This window comes from Ochotona curzoniae, unplaced genomic scaffold (genome assembly GCF_017591425.1).
Source record: "Ochotona curzoniae isolate NIBS_2020 unplaced genomic scaffold, NIBS_Ocur_1.0 contig_2321, whole genome shotgun sequence".
Classification (NCBI taxonomy): Eukaryota; Metazoa; Chordata; class Mammalia; order Lagomorpha; family Ochotonidae; genus Ochotona; species Ochotona curzoniae.
In genome coordinates, this window is record NW_024465421.1 from 8,927,694 (window position 1) to 8,945,183 (window position 17,490).

The following is a 17,490-nucleotide window of genomic DNA, read 5'->3' on the forward strand; positions in this document are numbered from 1 at the left end:
GCCGTGCACGCAGGCGCAGACTACGCAGCCTGCCTTCCACCCGCGCCCCTTCTAAACTTCCCCTAGCAACAAGCTCTGGCTCGGAAGGAAGGCGGGGCCGGCGCAGGCGCCGCAGCTCTCTCCACTGCCAGTCGTTGGAGAGCGCGCTGGGCTCCTCCCCGCGGCAAGCGAGCCGTTCTCCCCGCCTCCTCCCACCCGGGGTCCGCGTGGCGGGGCGCGCGCGCACCCGGCCTCGCCGGCTGCCCGTCTCCCGGGCCAGAGCGTCAGGAGAGAGGGGCGGGGCCGCCGGAGGGACAGCTCCGCCCCCTTTGGCCCGGCGTTCCTACTGCGCCTGCGCGCTCCCGCCCGGTCTCCATCTTGGAATTGGAAGGAAGAGGGAGACCGGGACGAGACCGGGGCTGTGGTGCGGAGAGCGGCTGAGACGGACAGGCGAGGGAGAGAGGGTGCAGAATTGTCAGCTGCGCCTTCGCTACAATCTTCCGGCTGCTCTCGGGAGAGAGAAGGGGCTAGAGAGGAGGCTGGGGCTGAAGCGAGGGCTGTCACCCTCGGACCCCAGCGGGAGAGGGGCCGTGTGGCCAGACGTCCTCGGGGTGGGCCCCCTGTCGGTGGCCGAAGACCTGGGGCTGGCGCCCCTGGGTCCCATATTTCCGGGCTTAGCCCCTCGCTGCTCCAACACCCAGGTATATCAGCCCTCGTCTTGCCGATACCTGGGACTCTGTTTGATAGAATTTCAAGTCTCTGGGATTCAGGCCCCTGCGTGCATCCGTCTCCGGGGTTCATCCCCCCACGAGGCGTTCAGATATTGGATTCCGTTTCCCCCTGCTCCAATATACGGGGTTCAGACCCCACCGTCCGAAATCCGGGATTCAGCAACCATCGCCCTCGAGGTGGGGGAGGACTGGACCGCGAGGTCAGATTGGGTTGTCACCCCCTCCCCTCCAGGGGAGGCTTCCCGGGCCCGCCCCTCAGGGAGGACGAAAGTCGAGGAAGAGGTGGCAAGGGGAAAGGCCTCCTTGCCCCTCTCCCCGCTGGGCTGTGCCGCTGGAGGACCCCGGGCGGAAGCGGAGGCGCTGGGGCACCAGAGTGACCCCTACCAGGTGAGGTGCTGGGTGCAGGGGCGCGGGGTCCTGAGCAGGCAGTGTGCACAGGAAGGCCTTCACAGCTAGTGGTCAGTCCCTGGCTCGCATGGCCTGGCCTTGCCTCCCTCTTCCCCTTCCTCTTCCCTTCATTGTGTCTGGATGGTAGGGGACCACCTCGGGTGACAAGGGATTTTTGTATCACCAGGGGGTCACATCCTGGAGTGCTGGAGCCCATCGGGTGGGTTTCTCCCTCTGGCCTCTGCCCCTCCCTGATTCTGCCCTGTAGATTGAACCTCACCGGGTTGTACGTCTGCTTTACAGGCCTGGTCTGGCTGCGTTTGTTGTGCTGTGTGTGTGTATGTTTGGGGGTGGGGGTGATACCTGGCAGTGTTTTCCCTGCCCAAGTACCTTCTAACTTCTTGCTGTGATGCTGTAAGCTCTTGTGTTTGTCAAGGCGTCTCCAGAAAGCGCCTTTTCAGCCATTCTCTCATGAGCCACGTGCCCCCCCTTCTCCCTGTGGGAACTTTCATATATCCATCCTCCCATTTCACAGTTAACAACACTGAGGCTCTTGAGAAGTCGCCCAAGGTCACCTAGTGACCGAGGCAGGATTGGAACCCCGTGTCCTCCAACCATCCCAGGCCCTGATCCGCAGTTTCCTGGCATCTTTTCTGTTGAGCCTGGATTTGGCTGTGAGGGGGAGGTCCATAGGAGAAGTTAGGGTGAAATGTAAAGCTGGGAGATGAGCCCCCTTACTACTGGTGACTGCCCTCAGGTGCTCTTCCTGGGGCTGGAGTCTGCCTCCCGGCTCTGCTGTGACCTTCAGCTCCACCCCCTGATCCCAGACATTGGTCTGGTGATCACCCTTGTACACAGCTCCTCACAGTTGGAAGCCCAGCCATCAGAGCAGGATGAGGGGCCAAGGTATGGGAACCTCGTGGTGAGAAGTCGAAAGGAACTTCAGAGTCCTGTTGCTGTCCCTTCCCAGCTGGGTGGGGGAGAGACAGGATGGATGTAGTGCAGTGTAGAGACAGATGGATTTGGGCTTTCTCACCTGCACGCCACAGTTAATGCTGTTTGCAGTTATGGGGAGGAGGTTTCACGAATAGCCCCCATCCCTTCCCTGTGGTCTGCATCCTAGGTGGACATTCGTGAGCGTGGGGCTGGTTCAAGAGGCCAGGAAGCTTTCTTTGGCAAGTTGGGGAGCACCTGCCTCTGTGTGTGGGTGTGTGGTGCAGGTGATGGGGGCTTGGCACGGCTGCTGGCGGAAGCTGGGAGAAGGAGGCCTGCCTGGAACTGCCTGCTGAGGGCTGGGCTGAGGACCGTCACTCAGGCTGGCAGGCTATTCTGAGTTCGGAGCCCCCTGGGGGCTGCTGGAGAGGCAGGCTCCCCGCCACACCCGTGCCCTCTAGCTTCCAGTGGGGCTGAGAAGACAAAATTAACAACACAACAGGAAACAATGCACAGCAGAATATAATTACACGCTAAAATTGTTAGGTGCTTTCGAGTAGCTAGAACTGTGCTATGGGAGTCCAGCTGCTCTGAAGGCTGTTGGTGCCGGATTCCAACAAGTGCTTAGCCGCAGGGGCGTGTCCTAGAGTCCCCTGAAAGATGCTGGTTCTGCTACCCTGCAGGCACTTGGGCTAGGTACTGTCCTTCTAAGTGTTCCCCAAGGGCTGCTGTGGTCAGGGGAGGCTGCTGTGCCCAGGGTGATGAGCACACAGGCCTGGCTGAGGAGTCAAAGGGGCTGTTGTCTGACCTTGGACAAAGTCCTATTCCCCTTGGGTGCCCCACTGTGACCTGTGGGAAAGGGTGGCCCTCCACCTTACCTCTGCAAGCGTGTTTGTTTTGTGAACAGTAAGGGTGCTGGCAAGGTCGTGCTGAGTGGCTCCTAGGAGGCACTTGTGGTACCTGCAGATCCACAGGTGTTGCTTGTACCCTGCAATTGGTCCTATGTCGTGTGGTCCCAGGAGTTCAGACAAGGCAAACCAAATGAGACCAGTGAGGAAGGCCAGATCAGAGAGGCCGCCAAGCCAGATACCATTTCTATCCTGTCCTTTTGCATTCTAGCCCTCCTCCCTGCCACTATGTCCCTACCCATTATGAGAGGGAGTGTGGGCCAGTACCCACTTGTAACAATGGCCGGATTTCCACCTCCTCCGGCCCCAGCCATTTCCTGTTCTCTTCCAGGGTGTGAGAGGCTGAGGGAGGAGGGGGCCTCTGCACCCAGGGGAACAGGAAGATGCTGGGAAAGAGTTGAGCAGGCTAGGGGACCGAGTTGGGGTTCCTAGGACGTAGGGGCTGTGGTGAACTGAGGGGGTGAGGAGGGTACTGAGCGTCCCAGAGTCTTCCTGGCAGTTTCAGGGACTCCAAGGACCTGCCCCCCGCCAGCTGGTTGCCAGGGCAACTCCGTTTTTGTGGAGCTCTGGTATTCTAATCTCCCCCTGCCCTTCCTCAGCAGTTCTTCCCCCTCATCTGGGAATGAGGGGAAGGAGAAGGCAGAAACTTGAGGGGCCCCTTCTACGAATCTTACCTCCCTCCCGCAGGCCAGGCCCTATTGTCGGGGCCCCCAGGGGCCACCATGCCAGCTGGGGGCCGGGCCGGGAGCCTGAAGGACCCCGATGTGGCTGAGCTCTTCTTCAAGGATGACCCTGAAAAGCTCTTCTCTGACCTCCGGGAAATTGGCCACGGTAGCTTTGGAGCCGTGTACTTTGTGAGTTGGGTCTTGGGCAGAGAGGGTAGGTGGTGGGGATTCCATTCTAAACCCCTGTGGACCCACTTGACCACCTGGCAACCCTTCCTGTCCTCTCCAGCCTGGCCTGCAGGTTTGCCCCTGCCTTGTGCTCACCATGAGCCTTCTCCACCTCTGCTTTTGTCCCCCAGGCCCGGGATGTCCGGAACAGCGAGGTGGTGGCCATCAAGAAGATGTCCTACAGTGGAAAGCAATCAAATGAGGTGGGCCAGACCCCAGAGGAGCTGGAAGAGTGGGAGCAGGGTGCCTCCACCCCATCTCAGGGTGCAGCCTTGGTGACCCCACTCTCACCCTGACTTCCTCCTAGAAATGGCAGGACATCATTAAGGAGGTGCGCTTCCTACAGAAGCTCCGGCATCCCAATACCATTCAGTACCGGGGCTGTTACCTGAGGGAGCACACAGCGTGGGTGAGCTGGTCTCTGGGCTCTGTTCGGCATTCTCCTGTGGGATCTTGAGAAAGAGGAAGTCTGTCAGGACCACTTTGGTTTTCAGACAAACCCCTGAGTCACAGTGTCAGTACAGAGAGAGAAGCTAGGCTGCAAGAGTGACGTGGGCTGTTAGCAGGTGGAAAAGGGCATGTGGGCTGGCATGGATGCAGAGAGCCTAGAGCTCCGAAGAGTCTTGGATGGGTGTGGCTGTTGGAGTCTTGGACTCTTTCTTGGGGAGGCCCTAAGTCTAGGGATTGTCCAATCACCCCCTCCTTTTCTGCACTTGCCCTTCCTTCCTGTCATTCCCTAGAAGAAGGATGAGCAAGGAAGGTCAGTTTTAAGTCGACATGAGGGAACTAGGCCAGGGTGGCCAAGAACTGCTGACTTCTGACCTTTAACTCTTCCTTAGCTGGTGATGGAGTATTGCCTGGGTTCAGCTTCTGACCTTCTAGAAGGTGAGTGACTTGCTGCCTCTTGACTGGGAGAAGAGTGGAGAAGCTGCAGGGGCAGGGTTGAGGAGAAGCGACTATTCTACTACCGCCCTTGGGCTGCATCAGTTCATGATGCCCCCTCAACTCGCAGTGCACAAGAAGCCGCTGCAGGAGGTGGAGATCGCAGCGGTGACCCACGGGGCACTTCAGGGCCTGGCCTATCTACACTCCCACAACATGATCCACAGGTACAGGCAGCCGTTAACCAGGGTGGGGCCTGCTCTCCCCTGCTCACTCCCTGAGCTGAAGGAGAGCCCTGTTCACCCACCCCTGTTCTTTGTTTTGGCAGGGATGTAAAGGCTGGGAACATCCTGCTGTCAGAACCAGGCCTGGTGAAGCTGGGGGACTTTGGCTCCGCATCCATCATGGCACCTGCCAACTCTTTCGTGGGCACCCCGTACTGGTGAGTGAGTGGGTGGCAAGTGGGTAGTGCTCCCGTGGTGCTGGGAGTGCGAGTTGCAGGCCCTGGCCGGATGATGAGCCTCTCTGTGCTCTGGTCCTTCCCCAGGATGGCGCCAGAGGTGATCCTGGCCATGGATGAAGGGCAGTATGACGGCAAAGTGGACGTCTGGTCCCTGGGGATAACCTGCATTGAGCTGGGTAAGAGCAGCCCCTCCTCTGTTTGCCCCTCCTGTCTGCTCTGTCCCCACACCCCACCCCACCCTGGCTGCCCAGCCTCTCCTGGTCAGATGGGCTCTCAGGCTCCTAGCTGCCTGTCTGGACACCACTGTGGAGCTGCCCAATGCAGGCAGCTGTCTGTTCCTGCCAGTTCTTAGGCCTAAAGATTTTGTGGCATTCGTCTCCGCATGTCCACTTCTTAGTTCTAGATCTGATTTGAGTGCCCGCTGTGTGCCATGCCCAGTGCTATGCCCAGTGTTCTGGCAGTACAGTAGTCAGAGATTTTGCCCTTGTGGGGCTTAGGTGTCAGTTGGGGGAGATGTTCCAGGAGTGTACAAACACGGAACAAGGGACCTGAGACAGTGTTGTGGCCAGGAGGTGTAAACAGACCCACTACACAAAGAAAGGCTGTGTGGGGGTAGGGAAAACACTGCCTACAGAGAAGGTGCGAGTAGGCAGGGGCAGGTAGGAGCATAGCCTGGAGCATCAGAACAGCAAGCTCAGGAGGCCTTGCAGCCAACTGAGCAGGGCTCTTCACCGGTGGCACAGCGGTCAAAGTGATCGTAATGGCTCTGGCAAGCGAGGGGTCATTGCCCGTAATTACAGCTTCCTGCGGTGACCCTGCCTGCTGCCACTGTCCTCTTGCTTCCTGCTTGGAGCCATTGCCCCCCTGCAAACTGAGTCATCCCGTCCTTCCTTGCACCAAGTTATAGAGACTCTGCCTCCTGCCACCAGCCTCTCACCCTCTTGTCTCACCCTCTTGTCTCACCTTGCTGTGTGTCATCTCCTCCACTCTTGGTCAGAGTTTAGGATGCGCTTTGTCCCCTGTCTCCATGTCTATATTCAGCATTTGAGGCCGTGACCAGGTTGGTGACAGAATTGTATGAGCCAGGTCACAGCTAAGGAGAAGCTGTAGATGGGGACAGGACACAGTTTTGTAGTGCTGAGAACACATGGCGTGGGTGCCCTTCCATATCAAGCCCGATGACCAAGGGCAGCTGACACCCTGAGTCCTGAGTGAGGAAGCTGGAGTTACCCCCACTCTCCTTAGGAAAGGAGCAGCTGCTGCTTCCTGCAGCCACACTTAGGGTTAATGAGACAGCCAGGTCTTTTTTAAGAGAAGCTAGACATTTAGATGATTATTTCTTAATTATTATTATTATTAACATTTAACTTTAAGAAGTCACTGTATAGACCAAAAATATAAATTGTGACAAAAACTTAAAGTTTGACTCATAAGGGGCTCCCAGCTTAAAGCTTGCAGTCAAGGGCCAAAGGTGGAAGCCTTGCAACACTCGGCCATCTCCCTCTCCTGCCAGGTAGCGCTTGGAACTTGTTGCTTGTTCAGATCTGTTGTGGCTTCCTTTGATTCTAGAAGTTCCCAGAAAGCAAGGCCTAATTGGTGGTTTTCTTTATCTTCCCCATAGCACTGTGCATGTTTTTGTTTGTTTTTTTGCTCTCGTTTGGTACCTACTGAGTATTCCTGGCCTAATCACTGGCTGTGCTTCCTTTGCCACCTTCTCGGATGCTTTCACCTTTTGACTTTCTTTGGTGCCTCTGCCAGCAGCCCTGTATAGCTGAAGAGAGAAGACAAGACAAAGAGAAAGATCTTTCATCTGTGGGTTCACTCCCCAAATGGCCACAATGGCCAGAGCTGAGCCAATCCTATCCAAAGCCAGGAACCAGGAACTTGTTTCAGTCTCCCATCTGGGTACAGAATCCCCAGGCTTTGAGCCATCTTCTACTGTTTTGCCAGGCCACAAGCAGGGAACTGGATGTGAAGTGGAGCACCCAGGACATGAACTGGCACTTATGGGATCCTGGAACTTCCAGAGGGAGAATTAGCCAATTGAGCCACTGCCCCAGGCGCGGGAATAGGGATTTGAACCCAGATCCACTACATTCCGTTCCAGTTTCCTTAGCTCTGTTTCATGCGCTTGCCTTCTGCTTTTTTCGTAGCGGAACGGAAACCACCGCTGTTTAACATGAATGCGATGAGTGCCTTATACCACATTGCACAGAATGAGTCCCCCGTGCTCCAGTCAGGACACTGGTAGGACTAGGGCTCCTGTGATCAGGGGGTGAGGTCATGGGGTTGGGGACGTGCTTGGCTCACACCCCACCATGCTTCTCCTGCCTTCCTGTGCCTTGCAGGTCTGAATACTTCCGGAATTTTGTTGATTCCTGTCTTCAGAAAATTCCTCAAGACAGACCAACTTCTGAGGTTCTTCTTAAGGTGAGCACCTTCTGGCCTTATACTCTGGAGCCGCGAGAAACCCCGCGGGGAAGGTGGGGCCTCCTGATGCCTCCTGGATCCAGAGTGTGGGGTCCAAATCCCCCCCCCCCCCAGGGCCCCAAGAACTCCTTGTTACACAGGGTTTTGTCTACCAGACTGCCTGGGTTTATTAAGTCATCATTTGTTTCCTGTATTTTATTAATCCAAGATGTATGTTGATTGTCAAATAGAGCTTCTTGTTAGTGTACAGTAACCAGGGTTACCACACTCATTTCATGTCATTCAAGCCAAAAACCTGTGTGTGGTTTCCTAGATTCTCAAAACCAGTGGGGCTCTGTTCCCTTCACAGATCCACGGCTGCCTAAGGAGCCCAACTCGGATCTGGCTTAGGTTTTCTCATTTGACCTATTGGTTTTATAATCATGAGATCCCTGTTGTAGCCCATAGATGTCTCATGACATGCCCAGTCACACAGCACCTTGGCAGAGGAGCTGGCCCAGAATTCACTTTTCTTGACTGTCCCTGCGCGTCAGCCGTGCCTGATGGGACAGGAAACTGGGGAGAAGGAAGTGGGAGGAGGGGTCAGGACAAGGGAACTGGTGATGGTTATAGACTCACAGGGGAGTGCCTTAGATCAGAGGCCATGCTAGGAGCCCTGCTCACGGGCTTGGAGACGTTGGCAGTGGGCCTCACGTTCTCTTTCTGCAGCATCGCTTCGTGCTCCGGGAGCGGCCACCCACAGTCATCATGGACCTAATCCAGAGGACGAAGGATGCCGTGCGGGAGCTGGACAATCTGCAGTACCGCAAGATGAAGAAGATTCTCTTCCAGGAGGCACCCAATGGCCCTGGCGCAGAGGCTCCGGAGGAAGAGGAGGTACCTTGGCATGCCCTGACCCCCTTGACCCCTTTTTTTCCCCGCCCTGCCAGTACTATGCTCTCATTACCCTAGCAGCTGCTTGGCCCCCTTCCCTTCTCCCTCCTCCTATCTTGGGACTCCATGCACACTCCCCATCCTTCTCCTTCCCTGCCCAACAGCCCACGCCCTGTTCGCAGGAGGCGGAGCCCTACATGCACCGGGCTGGGACGCTGACCAGTCTAGAGAGTAGCCATTCAGTGCCCAGCATGTCCATCAGCGCCTCTAGCCAGAGCAGCTCAGTCAACAGCCTGGCAGATGCCTCAGACAATGAGGAGGAAGAAGAGGAGGAGGAAGAGGAGGAAGAGGAAGAGGAAGGCCCAGAAGCCCGAGAGATGGCCATGATGCAAGAGGGGGAGCACACTGTCACCTCGCACAGCTCCATCATCCATCGGTTGCCGGTATGTGCTCCTCCCGAGTGATCCTGAGACCAGAGGCTGGGCCTGCCTCCCATGACTACAGCTCTTCTGTATTCGGACTGGGTCTCCCTGGATAACTGCAGTTGGGCCCAGCATCCCCTGAACTGCACACATCCCTTCCACCTTGTCCTGCCCTTCCTCCAGGGCTCCGACAACCTGTATGATGATCCCTACCAGCCAGAAATGGCCCCAAGTCCTCCCCAGCCACCTGCAGCCCCAGCTCCTGCCACCACCACCTCCTCTGCCCGCCGCCGGGCCTACTGCCGCAACCGGGACCACTTTGCCACCATCCGCACTGCCTCCCTGGTGAGTGCAGCCATCCTCACCCAGCCTGCATGCTATCCCACTCCTGCCTGTTCTAGGACTTGGAGATCCAGTTCTGACCATGCAGTGTCCTGGGCCCCAAGGGTTAACTCAAGGGGAGGAAACTAGTACTTACTGGTTGAGAAAGTGTTAGTGTTTCGTGTCTATCAGACTTACCCACCCAGCTCCATGAGGAGGTAGTGTTGCCCCATTGGACAAGTGAGAGAGAACAGATGATTTGGAGAAGTGAGCATTCTTGAGACCTCGCAGTTAGTAAGACATAGAGCCAGGATTTGAGCCCAGGTTAGTCTGATTCAGTCTTTTCCAATTGTTTTTTTTTTCTTTGTTTTTTTAGTATTTTCAATATTGTTTACATAGTTGAGAAGGATGCATGGCAACGTGGGCCTCCAGTTAGGGTGGGGAGGATGGATGTATAGAGGCTGGTGGGTGAGATAAATGGTTTCAGTTCTTTTATTTTTCTTCCTCCTGTGTTAGGGTCAGGTAGGGAGTGAAGGGGGCTCACTCCTTGCTTTCAAATTACATCAGCACCTGGTGACTCAGTCTTGAACTAACCTGAGTTGTGCTGCCTTTATGCCAGGCCCTGTGCCTGCGTCCTTCGGTCTTGCTGTTGGGAGGACACTGGCCTGTGATGTAGGTAATGCCTACACTTTGCAGCAGGGGGTGTTGGTTCAGAGAGGCTAAGTGTGAGGCAGGCCCCTGAAGCCCGTGTCCTGCCCCTGTGGCACATGAGGGTGAGCTAGGTGCCTGAGCCCCAACTCTTGCTCACTCCTGCCTCAGGTCAGCCGGCAGATCCAGGAGCATGAGCAGGACTCAGCCCTGCGGGAGCAGCTGAGCGGCTACAAGCGGATGCGGCGGCAGCACCAGAAACAGCTACTGGCGCTCGAGTCGCGACTGAGGGGTGAGCGTGAGGAGCACAGCGCACGCCTGCAGCGGGAACTCGAGGCCCAGCGCGCAGGCTTCGGAGCCGAGGCGGAGAAGCTGGCACGGCGGCACCAGGCCATCGGGGAGAAGGAGGCGCGCGCGGCCCAGGCTGAGGAGCGCAAGTTCCAGCAGCACATCCTGGGCCAGCAGAAGAAGGAGCTGGCTGCCCTGCTGGAGGCACAAAAGCGCACCTACAAGCTGCGCAAGGAGCAGCTGAAGGAGGTGCCCGAGGGCCACTGCAGGGCGGGCGCTTTGCGGGCCAGGTGGGGGCTGGCCCTGACCCCCTCCCCTGTCCCCTTACCAGGAGCTCCAGGAGAACCCCAGCACCCCAAAGCGGGAGAAGGCTGAGTGGCTGCTGCGGCAGAAGGAGCAGCTGCAACAGTGCCAGGCGGAAGAGGAGGCTGGCCTGCTGCGGCGGCAGCGCCAGTACTTTGAGCTGCAGTGCCGACAGTACAAGCGCAAGATGCTGCTGGCTCGCCACAGTCTGGACCAGGACCTGCTACGAGAGGTGAGCTCCCTCGAACCCTGCCTTTGCCGCCCACTTGCAGGTCCTAGCACTGCCCCTCTCCAGTGGCCTCACTGAGACTACTTTGCCCCTGTCCCATGGAGTGTCAGGGCCTGGTTGCCCTTCAGCACACCTCTTCTCAGACCATCAGCCACCTGGGAGGCCAGTCAAGCCCTTGTTTGACTCCCTGCCTCCTCTCCCCAATCCACCCTTGGCCCCCTCCACTGGGGAGTCCTGCGAGCTCACCTCCTTGCCAGCAGTGAAGTTTGCTGAGGAAACCCTGCCACCCTTCTGTCTCAGGACTTGAACAAGAAGCAGACACAGAAGGACTTGGAGTGTGCATTGCTGCTCCGGCAGCATGAGGCCACGCGGGAGCTGGAGCTGCGGCAGCTCCAGGCGGTGCAGCGCACCCGGGCGGAGCTCACCCGCTTGCAGCACCAGACGGAGCTAGGCAACCAGCTGGAGTACAACAAGCGGCGTGAGCAAGAGCTACGGCAGAAGCACGCGGCCCAGGTTCGCCAGCAGCCCAAGAGCCTCAAAGTACGTGCAGGCCAGCGCCCCCCGGGCCTCCCGCTCCCCATTCCTGGGGCTCTGGGACCACCCAGCCCAGACATGCCTAGCCAAGAGCAGCTCTGCTCAGCTGGCCACGAGGCAGTCCTGGAACAAAGGATGTTGGGAGAGGAGGAGGAAGAGAAGGAGGAGGAAGCCGTTCCAGAGAGGAGGATTTTGGGAAAGGAAGGGAACGCCTCGGAGCCAGAGGAGCAAGGGACTTGGGGGGAAGAGTCAGTAGCCTCTAGCCCTAGCCCCCAGAAACATGGGAATCTAGTTGATGAGGAAGTTTGGGATCCATCTGAGGATAATGGGGAGGAACTCAGGGTCCCATCCTTGTCACCTGAGGAGAGGAGCATTGTGGGCCAGGAGGAAGCCGGGGTGTGGGGGGTGTGGGAGAAGAATGAGGGCCTTCTGGAAGAGGAGCTGGAGTTTGGCTGGGACCAGGGCCCGCCACTGACTCCTGTCCCTGAGGAGGAAGAGGAGGAGGAGGACAGGGCTCCGGTTGGGACCCCCAGGGACCCTGGAGATGGCTGTCCGTCTCCAGACATCCCTCCTGAGCCCCCTCCACCCCATTTACGGCCTGGCCCTGTTAGCCAGCTGCCTGGACTCCTGTCGCACGGCCTCCTGGCCGGCCTGTCCTTTGCAGTGGGCTCATCCTCTGGTCTTCTGCCCCTATTGCTGTTGCTGCTGCTCCCCCTCCTGGCAGCCCAGGGTGGGGGAGGCCTGCAGGCAGCGCTGCTGGCCCTGGAAGTGGGGCTGGTCGGCCTGGGGGCCTCCTACTTACTGCTGTGTACTGCTCTTCACCTGGCCCCAAGTTTGTTCCTGCTCCTGGCCCAGGGCACTGCCCTGGGAGCTGTTCTGGGACTGAGCTGGCGCAGAGGCCTTCTGGGTGTGCCTTTGGGCCTGGGAGCCGCCTGGCTTCTAGCATGGCCAGGCTTGGCTCTACCTCTGGCAGCTATGGCCGCAGGGGGCAAATGGGTGCAGCAGCAGGGTCCCCGCATGCGCCGGGCTGTCTCCCGACTTTGGCTGCGGATTCTACTACGCTTGTCACCTGTGGTCTTCCGGGCCCTGCAGGGCTGTGGGGCTGTAGGGGATCGGGGCCTATTTACACTCTACCCCAAGACCAACAAGGATGGCTTCCGCAGCCGCCTGCCTGTCCCTGGACCCCGGCGAGCTCATGCTCGCTCCTTTCATCCACTAGCCCTGTTGGCCAAGGTTTGGGCTTTGTGCAAGGGCTGGAACTGGCGCCTGGCACGGGCCAGCCAGAGTTTAGCTTCCCGCTTGCCCCCTTGGGCTATCCACACACTGGCCAGCTGGGGCCTGCTGCGGGGTGAACGACCCAGCCGGATTCCCCGGCTACTGCCACGCAACCTGCGCCGACTGGGGCCCCCAGCCTCCCGCCAGCCTCCACCAGGGAGTGTGGCTGGGCGGAGAGCCCGAGCCCGCCCATCCCGGGCCCTGCCTCCCTGGAGATAGGCAGCCCAGCCCCACTGCGGAGCATCGAGCACTTTATCTTCCACCACTCAGCAAAGTTTTGCAGCCCCAAGTCCTCTCAGGCCCACCCTCAGGCCTCTGGAGAGGCAGTTGCCTCCCTGGGGAGCCTAGAGGTTCCCCTTTGTGTTCTGACGCCCCCTAAGTTATTGCTGTCCTCCCGTTGTGTGTGTGCTCATCCTCACCCTCATTGACTCGGGCCTGGGACCAGGGGGAGCTGGAGGGTGGGGGAGAGTCATGGTTTTTTTTTGTTTTCTCCTCTTTGATTTTGTTTTTCTGTCTCCCTTCCAACCTGTCCCCTTCCCCCTACCAAAAAAAAAAAAAAAAAGACAAAGACAAACACAAATAAAATATCTGAGCGGAACTGTACCTTTGGCCCAGGCTGCCTCTGTCTGCTTTGTCTGCCGCCTAGCCTCCCCGGTATGCCCCCAGTCTGGACCCTTGGCCCCCAGCTCCATGACTTCCTCACCGCATCTCCCTGATCTCAACCCCTCTCACTCCTCAGCCTCATCCTGTGCCTCCATAGCTTCATTGTACCATGACCGCCGCAAGTTCTGGGGTCTGGGCCCCACCCCATCCTCGGGCGCGTCCACAATCCTTGCCAGTCCCACAGTTGGCCTGTTGGAGGAGCTAGGTTCCAGGTCCTTTGACCTCCTCATCCCTTACCTTTCATGCTGACCCACCCGCTACATAGTCACCCTTGTTTGGGAGCCATGTTTCCTGCGCCAGGCCTTACCCTAGAGGGTTGGGGGGTAGGACTGCCATCCCCCACAGCAGGCACGGCAAGTTTGGGGGGTCCAGGCAGAGAGTGTGGACATGCAGATGGGGTTGGTGTGGGCTTGGAATGGGAGCCCACTGCAAACGGGCCAGACTGGGGTGTGGATCTGGTCAGGGTGGCACCCGTGGTCCTGTTGAACTTGTCAGGCCTTCTCTGGCCACTTCCTTAGCCTGGTTCTCCTCTGTGGCCTAAGACAGGGCAGTCTCTTCTCCACTTCTCAGCTCCGTGCTTCTCCTTCCCTGCCTTCCTCCCCTGTCCCCAGTCGTGCTGCTGCTAATGTCCCTGGGTGTGTGTGGGTGTGTCTGTGAGAGAGATTTCCCACTTTGTCTGTGCTCACATATTCCTGTCTCGAGGGGCTTCTTTCCCTCTGCATGGTCCACGCCGCTTCTGTGCACTCAGCGCTCTCAGTCCTCACTGTCCGTGAGCTCTCATGTTCCTCCTTGTGGTGTTCCACCCTGTTCTGGACATGCCCTTGTTTTCTCTGCAACTCTTGCGAGTCGAGACCTTCCTTTCATCACAGTCCCATCTTATGTCTGTCTGTATACAGTTCCCCCCGCCCCCTCTGTCTAACATGTTTTCTGTTTCTCTCCCTCTCCCTGTCTCTGCTTCTGTCTCCTCTCCTCCTCTCTTTTTTCCCCCTTCCCCCTGGTTGTTCCTCTTTCTTCTCCTCTCTCCCGCCCCATCTCCCCTTGATCCGTTCGCTGCATAGTCTAAGGAGCTGCAGATCAAGAAGCAGTTCCAGGAGACATGCAAGATCCAGACCCGGCAATACAAGGCACTGCGCGCACACCTGCTGGAGACCACGCCCAAAGCTCAGCACAAGAGCCTGCTGAAGCGGCTCAAGGAGGAGCAGACGCGCAAGCTGGCGATCCTGGCCGAGCAGTACGACCAGTCCATCTCTGAGATGCTCAGCTCACAAGCGGTGAGGCCTGGGATCCTGGGAGGGTGCACAGCCGAGATTGGCTGTAGCTGGGGGCATGGCCAGAGCTGGAACTTGAAGCTGGTGAGCTCCAGTATTCACACAGCTGGTCGTCTTCACCGTGAGGGTTCTGTTGTTTGTTGTTCTCCTCCACACTCTGATTATTCCCCGTAGTATTCTCTTAAGGTCTTGACAAGCCATCCTGCCTTCCCTGCCAAGAACCAGCAAGGACAAGAGTGACACTAGCTTGTCCCTGGGCCTGCGTGAGCTCGCTGCATTAGCAGGGGGCAGTTAGAAGGGAGTGTGGTCGCAGGTCTGTTTACTCATACCACTGTGGGTTTACTCAGGCTGCAGTGGACCTCCCCTCGAGTGCGTCCACCTGCCCCGTCAATGGGCATTCCCTTACCCTGTCCCACCTCTCAGAGCTAACTTGCTGATAACATATTGTAGAATTTTTCCAGTGCCCATTTTGGAAGGTGCTATGAAAACTTTAAGCACAAAGGAAGTCACACTTGATGTGCTGTTGTCAAACTTACTTTTCCCAACTGTTTTTGGACCTCTTTCCCCATCAGTACACGGAGCAACCCTCCCCTTTTTAAAAAAGTGTGGTTTTCCCTGGTATGGCTGTACCATGATTTACTTAACCCATCCCTTATTGGTGGACATTTAGGTTGTTTCCAGCATTTTGCTCTCCCAACGCCTCCGTCAACAGCTGGAGCACATGTGCAAGTATACCTGGGGGATAGATTCCTGCGAGTGTAATTGCTGTGCCGCAGGGTATGACCATCTTCCGTTATGATAGATGTTGACACTGCTGCTTCTCGAGCCTTAGGGCCCAGGCCTACCTGGGGCAGGGGAGGATGGTGGGGGCAGTGGCGGAGGTCCCTAAAATGCTTCTTTCCTTGCTCTCCAGCTGCGGCTTGATGAGACCCAGGAGGCGGAATTTCAGGCCCTGCGGCAGCAGCTGCAACAGGAACTAGAGCTGCTCAATGCTTACCAGAGCAAGATCAAGATTCGCACGGAGAGCCAGCACGAGCGGGAGCTGCGGGAGCTGGAGCAGAGGGTAGCCCTGAGGCGGGCGCTGCTGGAGCAGCGGGTAAGGGGCCTGGCCTCTGGGCAGGGAACAAGGGAGGGCAGAAGGGCTGCCTGCCTGCTGGTCTGGGCTCACTAGCATCCCTTCTGGGTGCCCTAGGTGGAAGAGGAGCTGCTGGCCCTGCAGACTGGGCGCTCTGAGCGAATCCGGAGTTTGCTTGAGCGGCAGGCCCGGGAGATTGAGGCCTTCGATGCTGAGAGTATGAGGCTGGGCTTTTCCAGTATGGCTCTGGGGGGCATCCCAGCTGAGGCTGCTGCCCAGGGCTACCCCGCCCCACCCCCTGCCCCAGCCTGGCCCTCCCGCCCTGTTCCCCGCTCTGGGGCACACTGGAGCCACGGCCCTCCTCCACCAGGCATGCCTCCCCCAGCCTGGCGCCAGCCATCTCTGCTGGCTCCTCCAGGTCCACCAAACTGGCTGGGGCCCCCAACACAGAGTGGGACACCCCGTGGGGGAGCCCTGCTGCTGCTCAGAAACAGTCCCCAGCCCCTGCGGCGGGCAGCCTCTGGGGGTAGTGGCAGCGAGAGTGTGGGCCCCCCTGCCACCGCTGCAGTGCCGGGGCCCTTGAGCCGCAGCACCAGTGTTGCCTCCCACATTCTCAATGGCTCCTCTCACTTCTACTCCTGAAGGAAGGGTGGATGAGCAGATGAGGCGGGCAGGCACCGAGCCCAAGGTCCACTTGGGCGGGGACAGGATGTTGGCTCCGGCTCCCTCAGACCTCATCTCATGAGCTTCTTGGGGCTGGCCAGTGGCCCTGGGCCAGCTTGGGCATCAGTTGCCACAAGGCTGGCCAGGAACCCTGCCTCCCCGCCATGGTGCCAGGGTCTCCCTCCATCACCGCCTGGGCAAGGAGGGAGCTTGTGTGTGTCAAATATTCATCAAGTCCCCTGGGGGAGGGGAAGGGTGGGTCCAGATATTCTATTCAGAGAACTATACTACCCTCACAGTGGGGCATGGACTGGGGGTGACAGGGCCCCCAAACCTGGGACGTGGCAGAGCAGGTCTGGGCCCAAGGCGGGGAGAATGGGAGTCCTTCCTTGGAAGGGTCTGGAGAGGGTCTTGGGGTCAGGAGGCCTGCAGCTCTCCAGTCCCCGTGCTGTCTGACGTCCTGTGCCGTCTTGTCCTTTTTCTTTTTTTCTTTTTTTTTTTTTAAATGGGATTAGGGCTGGGGCGGGGGAACAAGGGAAGGACCCTGGGAGGGACTGCCCTCCGGCCCAGGGCAGCCGGGGAGCCCCTGTCCACTGTGGGGCCAGCAGAGCCCCAGGACAAGCTTTTAATAAACTATTGGTTATTCTAACAGACCTCAGGCTCACCCTTTCTGTCTCAGGCATGTGTGAGGAACTGTCCAGTGGCCGATGGTAATGAGTGCTTGTGTGTGAAAGGATAGTCTTGTGCTGTGTGGCTGCAAAGGTCAGGGACAGTATTGACTTCAGGGGTCCAGGGAGGGTCTCCACTTCTGCTTCCCTTTCCTTTAAGACATCTATTTGAGAGGCATATTTACAGAAAGGGGGAGAAACAGACAGCTCTTCCAACTGCTGGCCCTCTTCTCCAAATGGCTACAGTGACCGGACTGGGCCTGGGCCAAGCCAGGAGCCTGGAATGTTCCCTGGGTCTCCTTCGTATGTGGGTCTAGGAGCCCCAAACACTTGGCCATCTTATGCTGCTTTGCTGGGCATATTAGCAGGGAGCTGGATTGTAGCTGGAGCAGCCGGCACTCTGAAACTAGTATCTATACAAGAGGCTCGGACTGCAAGCGCCAGCCCCACACTGTTTAGAAGCTGGGAGCCCAAAGTCCTGAGGTGACTGCTGATTGGTTAGGACTGGCCCTTTGTCCCACCCCTTTTAGGGCTGAAAGCTGACCCCAGAGCCGAGGTTTCCACAGGAAAGGGTGGGAAACATTAAAAAGATGACTTGGGGATAGCTAATGTCTTTTTTAAAAAAATTATTTGAAAGAGTTACAGAGAAGGAGA

At 57.9% G+C, this 17,490-nt stretch overlaps 1 protein-coding gene across 6 annotated transcripts; it reads left to right on the forward strand.

Moving 5' to 3' along the window:
* Window positions 1–705: 705 nt before the first annotated feature.
* Window positions 706–16,821, forward strand: TAOK2 (TAO kinase 2). 6 transcript variants are annotated; one of them, XM_040973060.1, is made up of 19 exons: window positions 706–1,097; window positions 3,626–3,792; window positions 3,963–4,034; window positions 4,139–4,240; window positions 4,671–4,716; window positions 4,844–4,940; window positions 5,042–5,155; window positions 5,261–5,352; window positions 7,330–7,423; window positions 7,525–7,606; window positions 8,315–8,482; window positions 8,644–8,922; window positions 9,085–9,246; window positions 10,042–10,407; window positions 10,490–10,693; window positions 10,991–11,230; window positions 14,221–14,433; window positions 15,344–15,526; window positions 15,623–16,821. In XM_040973060.1, the coding sequence occupies exons 2-19, from the start codon at window positions 3,661–3,663 to the stop codon at window positions 16,145–16,147; spliced, it is 3,171 nt and encodes a 1,056-aa protein (XP_040828994.1). In that variant the 5' UTR covers window positions 706–1,097; window positions 3,626–3,660; the 3' UTR covers window positions 16,148–16,821. The 6 variants fall into 6 exon arrangements, with proteins under 6 accessions (XP_040828994.1, XP_040828996.1, XP_040828997.1 ...); XM_040973062.1 differs by having other exon boundaries at window positions 8,662–8,922; XM_040973063.1 differs by lacking the exon at window positions 15,623–16,821 and adding an exon at window positions 15,101–15,207 and having other exon boundaries at window positions 15,344–15,501.
* Window positions 16,822–17,490: the final 669 nt, after the last annotated feature.

Excerpts from the sequence above, each read along its gene's own strand:
- TAOK2 (XM_040973057.1), top strand. The coding sequence starts at position 3,661 with ATGCCAGCTGGGGGCCGGGCCGGGAGCCTGAAGGACCCCGATGTGGCT. Across the intron at positions 7,424-7,524 it reads GTGCTCCAGTCAGGACACTG|GTCTGAATACTTCCGGAATT; the intron begins GTAGGACTAGGG and ends TGTGCCTTGCAG. Across the intron at positions 10,408-10,489 it reads GCAAGGAGCAGCTGAAGGAG|GAGCTCCAGGAGAACCCCAG; the intron begins GTGCCCGAGGGC and ends TCCCCTTACCAG.